This window comes from Zingiber officinale, chromosome 5A, assembly GCF_018446385.1.
Source record: "Zingiber officinale cultivar Zhangliang chromosome 5A, Zo_v1.1, whole genome shotgun sequence".
NCBI lineage: Eukaryota > Viridiplantae > Streptophyta > Magnoliopsida > Zingiberales > Zingiberaceae > Zingiber > Zingiber officinale.
The window spans coordinates 95,625,217-95,646,347 of NC_055994.1; the positions used below are offsets into that span (position 1 = coordinate 95,625,217).

General features: G+C 45.2%; 2 protein-coding genes across 2 annotated transcripts; one reads left to right on the top strand and one right to left on the bottom strand.

Annotated features, from left to right (window-relative positions):
* The first annotated feature begins 15,669 nt into the window (after nt 1–15,669).
* On the top strand, nt 15,670–17,975 carry LOC121981098 (3-ketoacyl-CoA synthase 4-like). The gene has a single exon (XM_042533446.1). It carries the CDS (start codon nt 16,213–16,215, stop codon nt 17,746–17,748), a length of 1,536 nt encoding a protein of 511 aa, XP_042389380.1. The 5' UTR covers nt 15,670–16,212; the 3' UTR covers nt 17,749–17,975.
* Nucleotides 17,976–18,691: 716 nt separating this feature from the next.
* Nucleotides 18,692–21,131, bottom strand: LOC121981097 (putative leucine-rich repeat receptor-like serine/threonine-protein kinase At2g14440). Its single transcript, XM_042533444.1, has 9 exons — nt 20,931–21,131; nt 20,306–20,846; nt 19,751–20,214; nt 19,534–19,669; nt 19,393–19,464; nt 19,243–19,311; nt 19,092–19,163; nt 18,933–19,004; nt 18,692–18,851 (listed from the first exon to the last, which is right to left on the bottom strand). The coding sequence occupies exons 1-9, from the start codon at nt 21,013–21,015 to the stop codon at nt 18,824–18,826; spliced, it is 1,539 nt and encodes a 512-aa protein (XP_042389378.1). The 5' UTR covers nt 21,016–21,131; the 3' UTR covers nt 18,692–18,823.

The window sequence follows — 21,131 nt, forward strand, 5'->3', positions numbered from 1 at the left end:
TACCTAGGTTTTCCTTAGCCTTAGATGGGTTAATTCTAGGGTTGGCTTTCCTAGTGTTATCCTTATCTAGGCCCACATGTTTGGCACCTAAGCATGTGTATCGATTTCTAATGTTATTATGTTTACCATTATTAACAATAGCAATAAGGCTACTAGCATGTGTCTTATTATTATTGCAATAATGTGCCTTAGAGATTACCTTAGGGTTTGCCTTAGCTCTCCCTATCGATGTGCTCGTCTTCTTGTCCTTGTGAGGTTGCCTCCCCCTCGGACATTGGCTCCGATAATGTCCCCTTCGCTTGCATTGGAAGCACACCACGTGCTCCTTGCTCTTGCGTATCGGGACTCCGGCTTCCTTGATCTTTGGCGCCGGTGGAGTCTTCCTAACCCTCTTTGGACATTTACTCTTGTAATGTCCAAGTTCCCTACACTCAAAGCATAATATATGCAATTTACTAGAACTTAAATTGCTTGAGTTACCTAGGGTTGAGGTGGGATGTAAGCTCTCTCTTTCATCCCTTCCGGAGGTAGAAGCTTCTTCTCCTTGCTCCGAACTTGAAGAGGAACTCTCCTCCTCTTCTTCTTTAGATGTTGAGTAGCCCTCAACTTCTAAATCCATCCCTCCATGATGTGAACTCCTTGGCTCACTTGACTCCTCTTCATGGCTTGAAGTGGAGTTCCCCTCATGGAACTTAGCCAAGTTGTTCCACAACTCCTTGGCATTGTTGTATCCACCTATCTTACATAGAATGTCATTAGGTAATGAGAATTCAAATACTTTCATTACCTCATCGTTGATTGTGGAATGGTGGATTTGTTCCCTTGTCCACTTCTTCTTCTCGAGTGGCTTTCCTTCTTCATCCATTGGAGGAGCGAAACCTACTTGGACACAACTCCAATTCTCAAGATTAGTCATAAGAAAATATTTCATTCTTACCTTCCAAAACGCGAAGTCGTCGCGATCGTAGAAGGGTGGAATCGTGATGTCTTATCCAAGTAGATCCATTCTCTAGCTTGTGCTCCCTTGGGTGTTAATCCGTCGAAGAGTAACCTTGCTCTGATACCACTTGTTAGGATCGTCGTACTCGGCTAGAGAGGGGGGTGTGAATAGCCGCCCCAAATTCTTCGCGTTTCTTCCTACGATTAGGGTTAGCGCAGCGGAAATAACTAAATAGAAACGTAAAAAGGAAAGATCAAACCTCAAACTCGAACTCGACGATGTAACGAGGTTCGGAGATGAAACTCCTACTCCTCGGCGTGTCCGTGAGGTGGACGAAGCCTATCAATCCGTTGGTGGATGAGTCCCCGGAAAACCGGCTAATAAGAACTCCTTCTGGGTGGAGAAACCTCGCCACAATGTCTTGCAACAGCAAGATAAACAGGAGTACAAGAATACAGCAGGAAACTAAGTACAATACAAAAATGTAATAACCCTAGCTTGCCTTCTTGTCGACTGGATGAAGTAGCAACTTCACGGGAATCCAACCACAGCACCAACTGTCCAGTTGAAGTCCCAGCCGAGGGAAGCTCACGCGAAGCTTCAGCGAAGAAGAGCTCAACAAAGCTCAAGCAGAAATACTTCAGCAGTCAGTATGAAGAAGAGGAAGAAGAAGAAGTATATGTAAAAACCCCCTGTAGAAGCCCTCAGCCTCTTTTATACCTGCATCCACCTGCGAAGAAGAAGCCAGAAGACAGCAGAAGACAGAAGACCGTTGTGAGCCAACGGATAGTTCTGGACCAATCAGGCTCCAACCTGATCGGTCCACACTGTCCCTGATCGGTCTTGGGGACCGATCAAGCTAAGCCTGGACCGATCAGGCTATGTCCTGATCGGTCCAGGAAGACCCTGATCGGTCTTGGGGACCGATCAGAGCTTCCTCTGATCGGTCCAGGGACCGATCAGCATGCATGTCCCTTCCTTTTTCTCCCGAACTTCTTGCCTTCTGATCGTTGTTTCCTGATCGGTCTATAGACTGATCAGATAACACTCAGTAGGCTACTGTTTGGTTACTGATCGATCACCAGACCGATCCAGATACCCAATGTATCACTGGATCGATCCACTGATCGATCCAGAGCTTGGTTTTTTGCCCAAACCAAGTCCCAAGCCTTCCAAACCAACATCCGGTCAATCTTGACCTGTTGGTACATCATGCTTAGCATCCGGTCACTCCCTTGACCTGCTAAGACTCCTCACCAAGTGTCCGGTCAATCCCTTTGACCCACTTGGACTTTTCTCTTCGTGCCAAGTATCCGGTCACTCCCTTGACCTACTTGACCTTCTCAACACCAGATGTCCGATCACCCTTGATCCATCTGGATTTTCCCTTGCCCGGCTTCACTCACCAGGACTTTCACCTAGCTTCACTCACTAGGATTTTCGCCTGACTTCACTCACCAGGATTTCCAATCTGCCCGGCTTCACTCACTAGGACTTTCCAACTGCCTGCCTTCACTCACCAGGACTTTCCCACTGCCTGGCTTCACTCATCAGGACTTTCCCACTACTTGGCTTCACTCACCAGGACTTCCAATCTGCCCGGCTTCACTCACCAGGACTTATCCGTCTGCCTGGCTTCACTCACCAGGACTTTCCACATCCGGTCCAGAGAACGAGCTACCGAGCCCTCTCTGACCACAGTTCGGGGAACGAGCTACCGAACCCTCTCCGACTTCCATCCGGTCCAGAGAACGAGCTCCCGAGCCCTCTCTGACCACAGTTCGGGGAACGAGCTACCGAGCCCTCTCTGACTTCCATCCGGTCCAGAGAACGAGCTCCCGAGCCCTCTCTGACCACAGTCCGGAGAACGAGCTACCGAGCCCTCTCCGACTTCCCATGTGCCAAGCTTCCATACTTGGACTTCTCCGTGCCAAGTCTCCATACTTGGACTTTTCCCGTGCCAAGCTCCCTGCTTGGACTTTTCACCATGCCAAACTCCTTGCTTGGACTTTTCTGAGTCAGGTCAACTCACCTCGGGTCAACCAGGTCAACCTTAACCACGGGTTGCACCCACAATCTCTCAAGCTTGTATCCTTGTAAAACATCAAGATACAACTTTTCTGTTCACGTCAAACATTGTCAAACATAACTCGTCAAACATCAAAACACAACTCGAGTCAAGTCAACTCGAATCAGGTCAACCAGGTCAACCTTGACCTAAGGTTGCCCCAACACCTTTGTCCTGATTAGCTTGCGCGACCTCCGAGGAGCCCGATGAAAAGGTATCGGGGCGGGCGGTACCCCCATCTGGGTGCCGGTCGGTCCCTTATTTTGCCCCCATATTGAGAGCTGCTCCGGCCGCTCTTCGGGTGCCGCTCGGCCCCCCGATGCTGATGTCGCCTGCTGCGCTGCCCGCTCGGCCTGAACTTTCTGCTGTTGCTCCACGATTTTTGCTGCTCGCGCTTGGATGAGTGCGTCGAGTTCTTCTGGGGAGAGCGTCACCATGAGTTGGCGTCCAGCTTCTTCCATCGTCTCCGCTCGGATTTAGGTGCGTTCCCACAGACGGCGCCAATTTGATCCTGTCCGAGCGCTGAGTCGACGGACGCTGGGGACGTGGCACGCTTCGCTGTCTCTGGCCGGCGATGAATATCTCCGATGGACCTGCAAAGAAACAGAGTCGGGAGGGGTTTCCCGACGACGGCCCTCCGACGCTCAAGTCAGGCAACGAGAAATGAGAGAGGCAACGTAACTATTGCTACAGTGAGAATTGCACATACCTTTGTCGACGTCTGGGGGCCCTTATATAAGACCCCAGGGAGGCGCGAGCACGCTTCTTGATGTGTGCATGCTTCCCCAAACATACCTTAATGAGCCCATGTCAGAAAAGTACCCCTGATGCCATTCCGCAATCATCCGAGCATATCCCGGATGTGACGGTGGAAGCTTCTACCGTATGATCCTGTGTACGGCTCGACCGCCAACCCTGCTGCCTGTCGGCGGCAGATGTCTCGAGGATGATGTTATCCCCTGTCTCCTTTGTCCTCTTGCGCCTCCTATCTGTTCCAGGGGCTGAGCGGTTCGGCCGCTCGGCAGGCATATCACTTCTGCCCCGGTTGTAGGTATCGGTCCGATTGGGAGGACTCCTGGTCATATGATCGGATGAGATTGCTCCTACCTATCTTTGTTGCCTTGTGCCCTGGCCGAACGGACATCCCGCTCGGCCCTGAAACCTTTTTACCTTGAGCATCGGAAACTCGACCCTAGTTAGGTTGTCTTTCATTCGGTCCGGGGATCCTTAGCCGGATGTCCGGTCAGCCGGATGCTTGGGTGGCCCGTCGGTCTGCTCGGCGTGACATCTATCTGCTCGGCCTGACCCTGGGGTTGACCCTCTTGATCATTGACCTCCACGTGTCGTTGACCTCCTGCCAACGAGGGTCCCCCGTCCTTACCACCGGATCACAGGACTTGGTGAAATACACATGAGGAACTTGGTGCGATCAAGTTTGGGAAGCTCATCAAAGGGCTCAGATCCTTGAGTTGGTGAAGGATGGTGTGGAAGACATCCGAGGAACTGCCGGACGAGGAGCAACGAAAAGAAGCCGAAAGAAGTGGACTTTAAGGCAACGTGAAGAATGACACGAAGAGTAGCCACAGGCTCGGGTGCATTTGAGGGATGAAGGCCAAGGAAGAGGGCTTCAAAGGGAGACTCTGGAAAGGATGAGTGTAAGTGTGTACCTAAGACCAGTCGACTGATGAAAGTTGCAGTCACTGGTATACTCGACTGATCAATCGACTGGGAGTGAACAAAAGTATTATGTTCGCTTAGCCAACAGCTAGCAGTCGACTGGTAAGTGGTCATTAGCGACCATTGGCAGAAACCCTTATTCTGCCAAGTAGTCGTTGGTTGTGTCCAACGGTTACACCAGTCGACTAATGGAAGTGTCAGTTGACTGGTGCACAGGAAATGAGTTGTCTTGTGATCAACTCTTTCTTCTCTATATAATGGAAGCTTGGGGCATTGAAGGAGGTTACTAATCTTGTTGATACACTCCTAGTCTTGGCCTCCAAGCTTCCAAAGCCTAACACTCTTCTTCCAATTCTCATTCCCAATCTTATAAAGAAGAATAATGCCTTGTGAGAGGTTTGCTCCACCATGAAGGAAAAAGGTTTAGCCGGAGATTGCCGGGGACTAATCCACCGACGAATTGAGGGATCATCCACCTCAAGAACAAGCCGTGGAGTAGGAGCAAGCAATCTCCGAACTACATTACATCGATCATGTTAGAGTTTGTGTTCTATTCTTATTGTTTTCATTGTTTTAGTATATTCCGCTACGCACTAACCTTTTGTAGAGAAGTAATCGAATTGGGGGTGACTTAGCTATTCAACATCCCTTCTAGCCGATCGCGAGATCCCCTACAAGTGGTATCAGAGTGAGGACGCCCTTCAACGGACTAATCGTCGAGAAGAGCAACATCAACACATGGTCGGCTCAAACATTCATTCACTAAAATTCGAAGGAGATTTCTCTTGGTGGAAGAAGATAATGGAGGTATTTTTTTAAGCGATTTTGATATTATGCTAATCATGGAAAATGGTTTCGAAATGCCTAAGGATCATAACAATGAGATACTCGAGAAAATAAAGTGGAGCAAGAAGCAAAGGGAAGAACATTTAGCAAATTCAAAAGCAATACATCATCTACTAAATGTCCTTCCCCAACAAGAAGTAACAAGGGTTGGAAACTACTCAAGCGCCAAGGAATTATGGGAAAAGCTAGTGGAGCTTCATGAAGGGACATCGGAAGTGAAATTAGCAAGAAGATATCTCCTTTGAACTCAATTCAACAATATCAAGCTTGAAAAAGGAGAAAAAGTATCAATTTTACATTCTAGAATTAAGAAAATTTTAAATAGATTAACAAGTGTAGATGAGACACTTACAAACCGAGACATCATAATCAAAGCCATCAATGCTTTTCCAAGAACCACAACATGGATGTCCATTGTAGATTCATTCTTCATTTCAAAAGACCTAGAGAAATCTTCTCTAGATGAATTCTTCTCAACAATGGAGCTCCACGAAACAAGAGTTGAAGGATTAGATGGAGAACCCCATAGATCAAGAGGAGTAGCCCTTGTGGAAAACAAGGGAAAGAGGAAGAAGAAGAAATCTCCATCTCCACCATCTTCCGATTCCGAGGAGTCAAGTGTCTCAATGGATAGTGATCAAGAGGCATATATGGTAAGGAAGATGAGAAAAATATTTAAGAATTTTAATTCTAACAAATCATATGCTAGGAGAAGTTCAAGGGGCAAGAGTAGAAGAAGGAAGGTAAAGTACTACAATTGCCAAGGAGAAGGACACATAAGGGATAAATGTCCCCTCTTGAAGAAGAAGGAAGAAAAGAAGAAGGAAGAAGAGAAGAAGACAAAGGAAAAAAGGAAAGTAGGTCAAAAGTTTATTCACAATATGGGATCATTCATCATCATCATCAGAGGAAGAAGAACACCTTATCTCCCATTTTGCTTTAATGGGAATTGATGGTGTTGCCTCCACCTCATCCGAAAATGAAGAGGGAAAGAGCTCAAGTGAAGATGAAGAAGGGAGCTCAAGTGAAGGGGAAGGTCAAACATCGGACTCGGACTTCTCGGTAAGTGAGGTATACAATCTCCCCCTCATGTTTTAATTAAAATTATTACAAGTACAAATGATGATTTATTTAAGGAAAAAAGAAAGAACAAATCGTTGAAAAATGATTTTTGCATGCTTAAGGAAAAATTAGAATCCATGTCTATTAAAGATAATGATGTGCATGCTTCTTCTTCCTCAATTTTAAATGATTCATGTCTAGAAGAGGAAAATAAGAAATTAAGGGAAAAGGTAGAATACCTTAGCAAATCCCTTAGAAAATTTGAAATTGATTCAAATACCCTAAGCATGATTATTGGGAGCTAAAGGGCAAGCTTTAACAAAAAGAGGCTAGGGTACAATGAACCCAAAAATGAGAAAGCCTACCATTGTTTACTTGCTAGGGGGCAATAAGATAAAAACCATAGATAGGAAATGGATCCCTAAGAAGTACTTGGTCAACCCAATTAGAAAGAACTTTTATTGGGTGCTAAAATCAATCCTCAAGGGTTAGAGTATTTTGGGTCAGTCAACCATGATAGCCATAATTCAATTTTTTTTGAAAAATGGTTGACTTAAGATATAAAAGGGGAACACTTAGCCTTGATAGAAATTCATGATAAAGCGGACTAAGTAGAGGTTAACTTCATTACATCTCACAATGAATTGCATTCTATTTCTAAACATAAATATGAGATGATAGGATGATACTAATAATTCATTTATGTTTATAACATTTTGATAAATTATGAAATGTATCAATTTTTAGTGATCATAGGTCAACTATAGGGAAAACAAATGCTTAATTAATGGACATCTTGCCTATAGATCATAGTTGGATATTTTAAAAGTTTTGAAAACAATTCTATATCTTATTTACTGTGGTATAGTTATTTTAAAACATATGAATTCAAAATAAGGTTTCAAAGTAATTCAAATTTGAGTTATTTTCAAGGTTTTTGAGTTTTTATCAAAATTTAAAATTATAATGAATTTTCATGAATACATATTTTTTTCTAGTTAAAGGACATTATAAGAAATACGTGTTCAAAATTTCATGATTTTTCAAATTTTTTGAAATTTTTTATGCATTTCTGAAGTTGGCTTTAGAAGGTTGAAATTCGAATTGGTTTATGCCAGTTGACTGCAACAGTTATCAGTCGACTGGTAGTTACTTTTCAGCACTTTCAGAAACTAGTTTTAGTTATTTTTAAGTCAACATTTATACCATAGTGTACTTGGAAGATAGGTGCAATCTTTTTGATGGTGTCAAAGGGGAGAAATAGGAAGGTTTAAATTAGAAACTTTTATTTCTCTATTTTATGCAAAACTTGAAAATTGAGTGATAGAGCATATGTTAAGGGGGAGCTTGGGTTTTATGCTTCATGTTTATACTATGCTTGCAATTTTCAAGTTGTTATTTGTGCCTAACTTAAACATATTACCACACATCAAAAAGGGGGAGATTGTTGGTGCAATCGACCTAGGTTTGATCGGTACGATCATGATTTTGATGTGTGTGTCAAAGAGTTTAAGTTAGGTTTTCATATTGGTTTGATATGTGTGTTTGAGTCATGCAGGACTTGGTGAAAGACACATGAGGAGCTTGGTGCGGCTAAGTCTGGGAAGCTCATCCAAGGGCTCAGATCCTTGAGTCAGTGAAGGATGATGTGGAAGACATCTGAGGGACCACCGGACGAGGAGCAATGAAGTGAAGTCGAAGGAAGTGGAGTTCAAGGCAACGTGAAGGATGACACGAAGAGGAGCCGCGGGCTCGAGTGCATCTAAGGGACGAAGGCCTAGGAAGAGGGCTTTAAAGAGCAACTCTAGAAAGGATGAGTGTGAGTGTGTAACCGGGACCAACCGACTGATGGAAGTTGCAGTCGACTGGGAGTGAACAGAAGCATTCTGTTCGCTCAGTTAATAGCTACCAGTCGACTGGTACTTTTACTAGTCAACTGGTAAGTGACCATTGGCGACCGTTGGCAGAAACCTTGATTTTGCCAAATAGCCGTTGGCTGTGTCCAATGGTTGCACCAGTCGACTGATGCAAGTGCCAGTTGACTGATGTGCAGGAGATGAGTTGTCTTGTGATCAACTCTTTCCTCACTATATAATGGAATCTTGGGGCATTGAAGGAGGTTACTGATCTTGTTGATACACTCCTAGTCTTGGCCTCCAAGCTTCCAAAGCCTAACACTCTTCTTCCAATTCTCATTCTCAATCTTGTAAAGAAGAAGAGTGCCTTGTGAGAGGTTTGCTTCACCGAGAAGGAGAAAGTTTTAGCCGGAGATTGTAGGGGACTAATCCACCGACAGATTGAGGGATCACCCACCTCAAGAATAAATCGTGGAGTAAGAGCAAGCAATCTCCGAACCACATTACATCGATTGTGTTAGAGTTTGTGTTCTATTCTTATTGTTTTCATTGTTTTAGTATATTCCGCTACACACTAACCTTTTGTAGAGAAGTAATCGAATTGGGGGTGACTTAGCTATTCAACCCCCTTCTAGTCAGTCACGAAATCCCCCTACACTTTAAAGATTAGGAGAGCCTGGTCTGCTGATCGAGATATAAATCTTCAAAGTGTCGTGATCCGGCCTAGCAGCTTCTGGGCCTCCTTGAGATTCCGCGGAGCATGCATGTCCTGGAGTGCTTGCACCTTTTCCGGGTTAGCCTCAATCCCCCGCCCAATGGCCATATATCCCAGAATCTTCCCTCCTTTAGCTCCAAATAAACACTTTAGAGGGTTTAGCTTTAACCCATACTGATGGCGCAGGTAGACCGACAAGAGAGGGTGAATTGCCTGTAAAATAAAAAAATAATCCTTTCCCGATCTTTCAACTCAGATTAGTAGTACAATTATAATAATTTAATTTAATAACTAAAAATAAATGAGGAGGAAGAATTAATTGATTACAACCTAGGTGGTTATTAATTCAAGCCAAATGAAGGCACTATAAAGTCTCCTTCGTTTAAGGAAGAGAAGCCTCTTACACTCGTCGAACGCTTAAAAATATACTAGAAATTGAATACAAGAGTTGTTAAATATTTTCTAACCCCGAGAGATTTTTATAGCCCCTGGAAAATATTATCCGCAAATTGAAGGCACCTTTAAAGTGGTCTAAGATGTCTTCCATCGGATAGATTTTATCCGTCGAGGATTTATCCTCGAGTAACGGCTAGTGAAGGCGCCTTCCATCATCGCATGGAAGGTGCCTTCCATAAGGCAGACCAGGCTAGTCTTCTTTGGGTGGCTGATGCTCCGGTTATCTGGAATTGAGTTCACCCGAACCTAACTTTGACCTTCTTCTTGAGTATGCTTCTTTCTCAGCTTCTCATCCCTCAAATTCCATGCACGTCATTCTCATCCACTTGTGTACTCTTCCGCAGCACGTTGTCCCTCATATGCACCGAGCTCATCGACTCTTTTTCCGTGCCATCTTTCTCGCTAGCTATGTCTTCCGCTCGACTTCTTGTGTTCCTAAGCTCCTGCACACTTAGACACGGGAATTAAATACACGAGACTTAACTTAACTTGGTTGACCACATTAAAATTACCATGAAGTACTTACACATACTACCGTAGGGTCCACAAGTCTCTTCCACATCCGCAAAAAGTTCTACTGCTTGAGCGGACTTAATGAGGATGTTATCTATGTAGACTTCAACGTTCCTCCCGATCTACTTCCAGAAGATCTTGCCCATTATCCATTGATATGTGGCTCTTGCATTTCTTAACCCAACCAACAAAACTGTGTAATAGAAAGTATCATCCGCGGTAATGAAACTGACCTTCTCCTAGTGCACTAGGGAGAGGACGATTTGATGGTATCCTTGATAGACATCTATCATACAAATCCGCTCTCACTCTGAAGTAGAATCAATAATCTGGTTGATCTATGAGAGCATATAACAGTCTTTGGGGTCGACCTTATTGAGGTTGCGAAAGTTAATGCAGACTCATCACCTATTATTAAGTTTAGATACCAGGACAACATTGAAGAGCCATGAAGGAAACTATACCTCCCTAATCTGTCCTAGTTCAAGGAGTTGATCCACCTTTGCTCAGATAATTTTATACTGGTCAGATGAGAAATCCCTTTTTATTTTGCTTGATCGACCTGGAATCAAACATAAGGTGGAACTTGTGCTCTGCCACCACTGGGCAACTCTTGTCAACTCTTTAGGGGACTAGGCAAAGACCTCCCGGTTCTATACTAGACACTCCACTAGGCTCTTCTTAATTTCTTGCGGCAGGTCAGTTGCTATCTTCGTAATTCTTTCTGGACAGTTGGGGTACAGTTACACATTCTCTTGTTGAGTTGGCTCTTCGACCAGAAGTAGAGGCTCTTTTTGGATGACTTGTACACCTCCATCCTAAATTTTCGGGTCTTGCATGCTTCGATTCTTACTATATCCACATAACATTGTCGCACGGTCAGCTGCTCTCCACTTACTTCCCCGACCTAATTTTCCACTGGAAATTTTACTTTTTGATGGAAAGTAGAGATGACTGCCCTAAATTCATGCAAGGCGGGTCTTCCCAAGATAACGTTGTAAAAGGAGTGAGAATCTACCACTATGAAAACACTCCTCCTAGTCCTCATTAGAGGTTTAATGCCCAAGGAGATGGCCAGCTTGATCTGGTCAATTGGTCACACCTCATTCCCTGTGAATCTGTACAAGGCAGTGGCCATGGGTTGGAGCGCGCAGTTTCATATTGTCAAACGCACTTTTAAACAGCAGGTTGACAAAGCTTCTAGTATCAACGAAAACTCTGACCATTCGGTTGTTCGCGATGACTACTTTAATAATGAGTGGGGGAGCTCCACCCCCTTTAGGTCTTGAGACCTAAAGCTAATTTGGGGACCCATCACAAGCTCTCGGCTATAGCCAACTGTGTTAATATCCAATCGACATTCATGAACCTTTCTAGCTCTGGTAGAATTCCCATCAGTAGGACCTCCTGAAATAATGCTGATGTCTCATATTGTGGCATTTCCCTAGTTCTCTTTTTCTCAGATCTCCGCTAGCTCCTTTTCTTTCTTGGCTAACTAACCATCCTGACTTTCTCTTCCCCAAGGTACCAGGGTTATGGCCCTGCTGCCTTAAGAGTTGCGTCCCTCGGGGGTGAATTCTATGCTATTGAAGCTTGCGATTGCTCTATTTTGGTGTCATCTTCTCTCGATGTTCGAAAAAGTGCCCAAGGGAAATCATACGACTACTTCCTCTTGGACCTTTCCTCCGAGAGGGGGATCTCATCCCTCGAGGCAGCAAGCATTCAGTGTGGGTGAGAACCTATCGTTTGCCTTTTTGAGGCGGCCCATGCCTTAGTGGCCTTAAATATCTCATATTCCTCAAGAGTCATGGCAACGTTGATTTTGTTCGTATCCTCCATTTTTACGTTTTAGATCAGGTAGAGAAGATTCCCACAGATGACATCAAATTTGATCCCGTCTGAAAGCTATGTCGGATGGAGAGAGTCGGTGATGAGGGTAAGGATCTTGAAGAGAAGAGGACCTGGATCTAAGGATTGTGAGAGTGTTATAGGCTTTTCACCTTCTGACAAGGGGGGAGGGGGGGGGGGGGGGGGGGGGAGGGCCACTGATAGTATCCACGAGCCCGCGTACACGTAGAGAGATCACATGGGAGCGTTAGAGCGAGAACCAAGGAAGAGGTCCCTAGCGCAAGTCCTCCAACGCTTAAGTTAGGAGCAGCACAAAACAAAAATTCAGAAAGAAGATGAACAATAGTATTGTAGTAGATGTGTATGCGCGCATACCTGGCTAACAGAGATATCTCCCTTTTTATACTGTTTCTCATAACCTTCGTAATTATGAAGCATCAAAGAATATTGGATGTCAGGGTATGTCGGGTGATAAATGAAGTACGGTGGATTCCCATTAGGTGGAACAATATTCTATTAGTGCAGGTTGCACTAATAATCATATTTGGATATATGACAAATATATTAAAATTAGATGTGTTATTTATCTAAACTCTTTACCAAGTGTGCAAGACATGATGGGTCTAGAAGACTGGAAGACCATGTGGAAGTCCAACTAGGTTGATAGCTGGCACGAAGTCTAGATTGGTTGAGATCTGGCAGGAGGAAGTCCAGCTAGGTTGATAGCTGACTCGAAGTCTAGGTCGGTTGAGATCTGGCAGGAGGAAGTTTAGATTGATTGAAATCTGGTAAGATGTCTTGGTGGGTTAAGGGACTTGAGGTCTATAGTTGATAAGTAGAGGTAAGTAACTGGATCTAGTGAGAGCGCATTCCTGGTTGAGAGAACTGTAAGCGTTGGTCCAGCTTAGGTCCATTTGAGAAACCTAAACTGAGACCTTGACTAGATCCTGGTCTCGGGGAGACAGGATCTAATTACTATTATTATTCTCCTATATCGTGCTAACTTTGTTTTGTGGGATAAACTTATTTTTTGTGACCAGGACTAACCCTTTTTTACAAGGAAGAAAGTGCTGAAAAAGGGTGTCTAGGCTATCGAAAGGGATCTGGGCGCCTAGACTCCGGACTCCCGGAGTTGGTCCGGGTGCCCAAACCAGCTTTGCCCGAGCGGCTGCCAGGCACTCGGGCGGTCCGAGAGCTCGGAGCTAGTTTAGGCGCCTGGACCAGAAAAAATATCCATAAGATGAGTTGGAGTACGACGACTGGCCGAATCCACGTCAATGGTTCAGGTGCCTAGAGGGGGTCCGGGCGCTCAGAGGTAAATAAACTTGACGGATCAAGTTTCGACGAGAGATCACCACGTCAGTAGCGATCCAAGCGCTCGGAGGTGTTCTAAGCGCCCGGATTGGGCCTATATAAGGGCCTTCAACCCGCAACTTCAGGACAACAATTGCTACAAGTTTTATTCTTGTACGTTGCTCCAAAAAGGATCTAGCACACCGAAAGGTTGCTCAGAAGTTCAAATTTCCTTTCTATTTGTCGGTAACATTTGTATTTTAGTTTTTGTACTAAATCTTTTTAACTCATTTCCGAACTAATAATGATTGCCCAACAGGTGATTGCCTAACGAAAGCACTCAACGAGTACGTGCCTTGGAGTAGGAGTCGTCAAAGGCTTCGAACCAAGTAAAAAATTGGCTGTGTAGGACCGTAAATAAGCGAAATATGCTCTGAGCTTGTAACGACTATTTACGGTCCTACATATTCCGTGTTATGCATATGGCAGAGTATTGGAATATTCCCTAACGAATAGTCATTATTCTCTGATAAGTTGTTGTGATTCCTTGATAGTGTTGTCTCCTGACAATAGTACGACCAGTGTTGCGGCCGTCCGGGAGTAAACTGGGGCAGTGCCCAAGAGAAATGGAGGGACTGAGCCTTAGGGGTCCGACCAACTAAGAAGCCGACTGGGAGTAGATTTGGGTGGTGTCTCGAAAAAATGAGGGGACTGAGCCCTGGGGTTTGATCAACTAAGAAGCCGACCGGGAGTAGACTAGGGAAGTGCCTAGGAGAAATGAGGGGACTGAGCCCTAGGGTCCGACTAGCTAAGAAGTCAATCGGGAATAGACTGGGATAGTGTTTCAGATAAATGAGGGGGCTGAGCCCTGAGGTCCAACCAGCTAAGAAGCCGACTGAGAGTAGATTGGGACGGTGCTCAGAAAAAATAAAGGGGCTGAGTCTTGGGACTCAATCAGCTAAGAAGCCAGGAGTATATCAAGAGTTATGCTTGTGAGGTGGGAGAGCCAAGTCTAGAGGAATTTTTTGATATTAATTGTCATCTCTATTTGACTTTTGATCGTCATGTGATGTTACCTATTAAATATTATCAAGACTCTCCATTATACATCCTATCACATTTTTTTTATAATAAATAAAAAATTATATAATCAATTATTTTCTCGTCTGCCCTTTCAAGTAACTAGGAGACCAAATAATTGATTGATTGCACATTGAACCATTTAAGCCGTCCCTATAATAATAAAAAATAAATAAGATAAAATAAAAATATGCTTTTACAATCAATCCTGTTTCCCATAGCATTCTAGAATAGTTAATAATTTAATAATTCTGGTCCCATTTAAGTACAATTTCTCAAGGATGTATTTGTTTTTGTCATGTGGTCAATGTTTTCCAATGAATCCAAATACAAATCCAACTGTCTCTTCATCTCTATCCAAGTAAACATCTAACAAATATTAAAATGATGATATCTTTCAACAAGAATTTGATGATCATCAACTTTTTAGTTCTTCCCTAATATCTGTCGAAGCTCGTAAATTAAGATTTAAACATTGCGAAAGAGTCTTATGTCCATCCATCCACGAAAAAGATTATACCATATGCCTTCAATTTTTCCTCGCCACTAATAAAAGCACACCCTTCAAAAGGGAAACTAAAGGCGAATATTTTTAATATCCAGATGTTTTTACAAAATTTAAAAGGCCAATGTTTTTTTTTAAAAAAAAAATAATCATAAAGCTACTTTCGGCGATCCGTCAAAATTTCACGTCAAATTTAGCAAAATGCGCAAATACAAATCCAAACTAATTGTCTCACTAACGTACTCCGGTGGGGCCCAGCTTTTGACATAACAATCCCCCTCCCTCTGTTTAAAAACAACAAACTGGGTGCTTCGTGATGTATGACAGTCTGTCAATCTTACCCCTTGAATTTTGAAAATCATTATCGAGTAAGCTCAAGGTTAGAATTTATTAATTATAGGAGGTAAATTATTACCTTTGAAAGTTTTAGGTAGCAAAATTTTATTTCGTCGTTTTTTTAATATGATTTGACATGTCGACATTTTGTGTTGATTTCAAAATCACGTGAATTATGGATGCTTTTATATATATATATATATTTATTTATTTGATTTACGTGGTGTAAATCATTTGTATATGTTATACGTCTAATATTCATTATTATTATTTGTGGCTCAATAATAATACAAATTTATATACTAATATAGTAAAATTTGATATTTAATTATATTTTAATTTAATATTTCCACTACCCAATTATTTTAATTAATAATAATAATGAAAAATTGTTGGATAAAAGTAAAAACATAAAAAAATACCAAATAAATATATAAATAAAAATGTGCACGGTAATTTACACGAACAGTCCAACTGGTGAGGAGGCTCCTCAAGAGCCACGCCGGTTCTGGGAGTCTCCATTTATCATTCGACCTTTTCGTGCCCATCGCCGCGACGAGCAGAGCGGAAGATAAGAGAAGAGAAGAGAAGGCGAGAAGCTTCTGCTCCCTTCTCCCCGCTCAGCCACGACCGCGGCTGCGCCGGCGTAGGCTTCCCATCGCTTGCCCCGCCTCAGGAAGAGCGCGCCGGCGTACGATTTCTCTGAGGCATAAGAACGTACGCCTTTGCTGCATCATCTATGTCGTTATCCAGATAGCGACCGCGTGCGAGGGTTCCTCCTTCCCCCTTATTTTTTTCTCTGTATTGTTTCCTATTTAAGCTTCGATGTGCTACGGATTGGATCTTCGATGATCGTTTCTTTCCGCCGTCTACCTGCGTTTCCCATTCTTGACTTTAGAAATCCATCTTTTTTACTGGTGATCGAGTCCCTAGGGCATTGGTGAGCAAATCTCCCTCTTGCCCTTCCTTTTTTTTTCCCACTATTTCTGGTGTTAGATCTTGGCGGAAGGAAGGAGGATGGAGGCGGAGCGACTGCACGGGCAGAGCCGGCGGCTGCCGGATTTCTTGCAGAGCGTCAATCTAAAGTACGTGAAGTTGGGATACCACTACTTGATCACTCACTTGTTCACCCTGTTGCTGGTCCCGCTGATGGCGGCGATCCTGCTGGAGGCGGCGCGGACCGATCCGGATGAGCTCCGCTACCTCTGGATCCACCTCCAGTACAACCTCGTGAGCGTGCTGGTGTGTTTGGTCTTCCTCGTCTTCGGCACCACCGTTTACGTTATGAGCCGGCCGAGGCCGGTCTACCTCGTCGACTACGCTTGCTACCGGCCGCCGTCGGAACTGAAGGCGCCGTTCAACCGGTTCATGGAGCACTCGCAGCTCCATGGCGGGTTCAACGAGTCGGCGCTCGAGTTCCAGCGGCGGATCCTGGAGCGCTCCGGCCTCGGGCAGGACACCTGCTTGCCCATCGCGCTGCACTACTTGCCGCCCCGCCCCTCCATGGCCGCCGCCCGCGAGGAGGCTGAGCAGGTCATGTTCGGCGCGCTGGATACACTCTTCCGGAACACCGGCGTAAAGCCAAAGGACATCGGCATCCTCATCGTCAATTGCAGCCTCTTCAATCCCACCCCGTCCCTCTCCGCTATGATCGTCAACCGCTACAAGCTCCGCGGCAACATCCGGAGTTTCAACCTCGGCGGCATGGGCTGCAGCGCCGGCGTCATCGCCATCGACCTCGCCCGTGACCTCCTCCAGGTCCACCACGCCACCTATGCGGTCGTGGTCAGCACTGAGAACATCACCCAAAATTGGTACTTTGGCAATCGCAAGGCGATGTTGATCCCCAACTGCCTCTTCCGCGTCGGCGCCGCCGCCGTGCTGCTCTCCAACCGCTCTGCCGATCGCCGGCGCGCCAAGTACAAGCTCGTGCACGTCGTCCGCACCCACCGCGGCGCCGACGACAAGGCCTTCCGCTGCGTGTACCAGGAGCAGGACGAGGCAGGCAAAGTCGGCGTGTCGCTGTCCAAGGACCTCATGGCTATCGCCGGTGAGGCCCTCAAGATCAACATCACCACTCTCGGCCCGCTCGTGCTCCCTGTCAGCGAACAGCTCCTCTTCTTCGCAACCCTCGTCGCCAAGAAACTATTCAACGGAAAGGTGAAACCTTACATCCCGGACTTCAAGCTCGCCTTCGACCACTTCTGCATCCACGCCGGAGGCCGGGCTGTGATCGACGAGCTGGAGAAGAATCTCGACCTCCGCCCTGACCATGTGGAGGCTTCCCGGATGACCCTCCACCGCTTCGGCAACACCTCCTCCAGCTCCATCTGGTACGAGCTCGCGTACACAGAGGCCAAGGGGAGGATGCGCAGAGGCCACCGCGTCTGGCAGATTGCCTTCGGCAGCGGCTTCAAGTGTAACAGCGCCGTGTGGCAGGCGGTTCGACATGTGAAGCCTTCTCCACAAAGTCCATGGGAGGACTGTATCGACAGCTACCCTGTTGAAATCATCGATGGCTTTCCTCAACAAGAGAAAAAGGAGTCACTTTGACAGTTTCATTGTTGAAATCATCCATGGCGATCTTCTCAGATTACTCTTCACCTAGTTGTCAGCTTTGTTTCTTTTCTTCACCAGCTCATTGCTTGGGCTAATTTGACATTGATCTGTAACCCAGATAATCTATTTTAATCTGGGATTCGACTTTGAGTACCCAATAATGCCTGTTCATGTGGTCGCATGGTATCCAATTTCAAGTTCCACCTGTTCTTCCTGCAAAATGACATTTTGTGCATACGGTACTGTCTTCTTGTTTCTGAAAGAAATGACAGGTGTGGCTGACCAAGGGAGTTGGGGAGTACAGCATGTGCTTGTTGGTGTTCTTCAGTTACATTGAGTGGACTGGGGCACCATTTGTTTCCTTAATAATAGAGATTGGGGAAAGCTTGATGGTATTATTTCTATTTTTAGCATTTAAGAGAGAATCTGTTGCAGGGAAATAGATATGACTGTCTGCCCATGCTTCCTGTGAGTTTAGTTGTTATGTCTTGGAGAGTAGTTGGCTCCTCATCTGCTTATCTTTAGCTAATTGGTAATAGTCGATATGGAAGGAAAGAGTCAGGTCTGGTTCGAGAGAACTTGGTCTTCTTGATAGTCTATAACTAGTCTTTCTTCGGAGTTAAGGGCATGCATACTGAATTTAGCTTTGGAAATCTGTCTCGCCAATTCATCCAGGCAATTGAAGTACCAAGTAGCAGTCTTTTGTCGACATAGATTACCGGAAGATAGATCAGTAACGAAAGTAAAAGTGTCTCGTAAACAGATTGTATCCTTTAAGCCAAGGTATGTGGCCAAGTGAAAGTTGCTTCCACTCATCTTGTATCCCTCATTGCTTTCCAAAATATAGTAAATTTTTTCAATAAATTTTACTTCAGGACTGAGTAAATTGTAGTTTATAAAACAAGTAGTATGATTAGAGGAGAGAATTACTAAGGTGTGTTAGAAGTTGGCTGCATTTAAGCAAAATATGATAGATGTACACATTATAATGTATTGACTTCCATTTTCCAGTTCCACACAAAAGAATTTGATAATCTTTTTGATCCCAGACTTCATTGATCTCAAAATGTCATTGTATCTGGTTCCCAGGTTGAATCCTGTCAGCAACACAATTAGAAGTTATGCGCAAGAGAGTCTTTGGGAGGGAAAAAAGAGAGATGTGCATGATCGAAGCTTACTTGATGTCGACCCCAGTTTTCTTCTTCAGATCGTCCGGAACAGGTCCGGTAAGTTGGTTGTTCTGGAGATATCTGTTATTTGGCAAGATAAGGCACAAGACAATCAAGAAGTTGTATAGGAGAAAAATCTTATTAGGCTTACTTGTAAGATAGACTTACATCTCTTTGATGCTTGGAAGCTCCCCTAACGAAGATGGAATCGGTCCACTGAACTCATTGTCTTGCAGATGCCTGATCAAACATAAGCAGAGTTGGATAATTTGCATCGCAAAGCCAACAAAAAGAGGAAATGATTGATGTTCAAGCTTACAAAGAAACCAAATTCTTCAGAGAACTCAATTTTGGAATTGGACCGTACAATTTGTTCCCAGAGAGCCAACTGCAAGCACACATGTTTCGCATTTACAACTGAATATGAGTCGAGTGAGATTGGAAATGAACTCATAAGTTGGCTGCTTACATGTTTGCTAGGGCAGTTAAGTTGTCGATGCTATTGGGCAATGTTCCTGAAAGGCCAAAGTTTGTGAGGTTCCTGCAAAAAAATCTCAAGCTGATGATTCATGATAAGAAAATTAGAGATGATTGATCCTTGGGAACTCACAGTGCAACTACTCTGTTGGTACTATCTTGAGAGCAAAGCACTCCAGTCCAAGAGTGCTCCCTGGGCAAGCATGGATCACCAGTCCAATCTGGTGGGGGGTTCTTCAGGCTTCTTGCCAGTTCCTCCATTGCAATCACTGCAACAATTATTAGCACACAACTATGAATTTTGTCCTCTGCTGGATCAAACTAATAAATTCATGATTGAGTTGAGTTACCCTCTCTAGTGAGAGTTCTATCACCAAAAGGCACAACTTGAAAGATCTCCCCTGCATTGATCACTGGCCCAACCGGAGAATCGTTGCTGGGGGACATCACGATCTCCACCTTCCCTGAGAGTGACCACTGCGCGCCAAACACCATTACTCCATCAGTGGAGACGTTGAGGCTCCGGAAGAAGTCATGGCCATTCAAAGTGACGTCGAAGACTCGCCAACTGTAGGGACTCGGCGTTCGGTTATCCTGGAAGTAGAGCGCAACGTAGTATACGGCAGCCGGCAATGCCACCGATGGCCATTGCACCACCAGCTGCTTCCCCCGGCTCGTGGTGAGAGCTTGCTGTAGGGCGGCCTCCGGCGGGTGGTTCCAGAACTCCGACGAGGTAATGTTAGAGTGGCATTCGACCATGGGGTTGGAATCCGTGAAGGCCTCCCAGTATCGGCTGTATGCATCCTCTGGATAGCTAGTTACAGAATCGATTCCATCTTAGTTTCATCGATCGAGTTCTTGAAGGTTATCAAAATTTGGCTTTTTTAGGCAAACAATTTGCATACCTAATGATATCGCCGTCCTGCCCGAATCGGTTCCGCGCCACCGTACTCAGCGCGTACTTCCCAAAATCGGTCCCGTTGTACATTGAATCCCCCAAGTTCACCAGCTCCAGCGCCGAGATGAAGGGACTGCCCGTCGTCTGCTCATTCCTCGCCAGGCAAAAGCTCACCGTCCTCCCCTGCGCCGCCACCACGATCTCGTAGTAAGCGCTCATCCCGCTGTCGTAGTTCGCGGCGGTGTTCACTGTGCACCACTTGGTGCCGTCGATGATCTGGTCGAACACCGGCGGCTTCTGGCCCCCATCGAATCCTCCGTAGTAGTAGGTGGATCGGATCAAGTACTTGGCTCCTTTGGTCACGGGGATCACGAAACAATACTTGCGGGCGGAAGCGTCAGGGAAGTACCGGACGGTGGATAGAAAGGGGACGAGGCCGGGGGTGGCGATGGCGGAGACGTTGCCGGCGTTGGTGAAACCTTGGTCGGGGATCCATTGCACGCTTCCGATCGTCTCCTCTTGGGATGCGCCGCAGTTGATGAAATAACCTGGAGATTAATCCTTAACACAAATGCCACAAAAACAAACAAGAAGCATATCAAGCGTTTCAAAGACCGAATCGAATTGGTTACCTCCGGCAAGTGGAGGAGCGGCACGGAGCGACGTCGCAATGAGGAGGCGCCACCAGAGGAGGAGGAGGAGGACGGAGAGGGACATTGATCGAAAATGGCATACCCAAAATGAAACCGAAAACCATGGCGAGGATTTAAATTTGCTTTGTCGAGAGACGAAGGAAGAACCCTAAAAAGTTGAGGGTGGCGAGGAAAAGGAAA

Excerpts from the sequence above, each read along its gene's own strand:
- LOC121981098 (XM_042533446.1), top strand. The coding sequence starts at position 16,213 with ATGGAGGCGGAGCGACTGCACGGGCAGAGCCGGCGGCTGCCGGATTTC.
- LOC121981097 (XM_042533444.1), bottom strand. The coding sequence starts at position 21,015 with ATGTCCCTCTCCGTCCTCCTCCTCCTCCTCTGGTGGCGCCTCCTCATT. Across the intron at positions 19,670-19,750 it reads TAGAACTCTCACTAGAGAGG|TGATTGCAATGGAGGAACTG; the intron begins GTAACTCAACTC and ends TAATTGTTGCAG. Across the intron at positions 19,005-19,091 it reads CTTCCAAGCATCAAAGAGAT|ATATCTCCAGAACAACCAAC; the intron begins GTAAGTCTATCT and ends GCCAAATAACAG.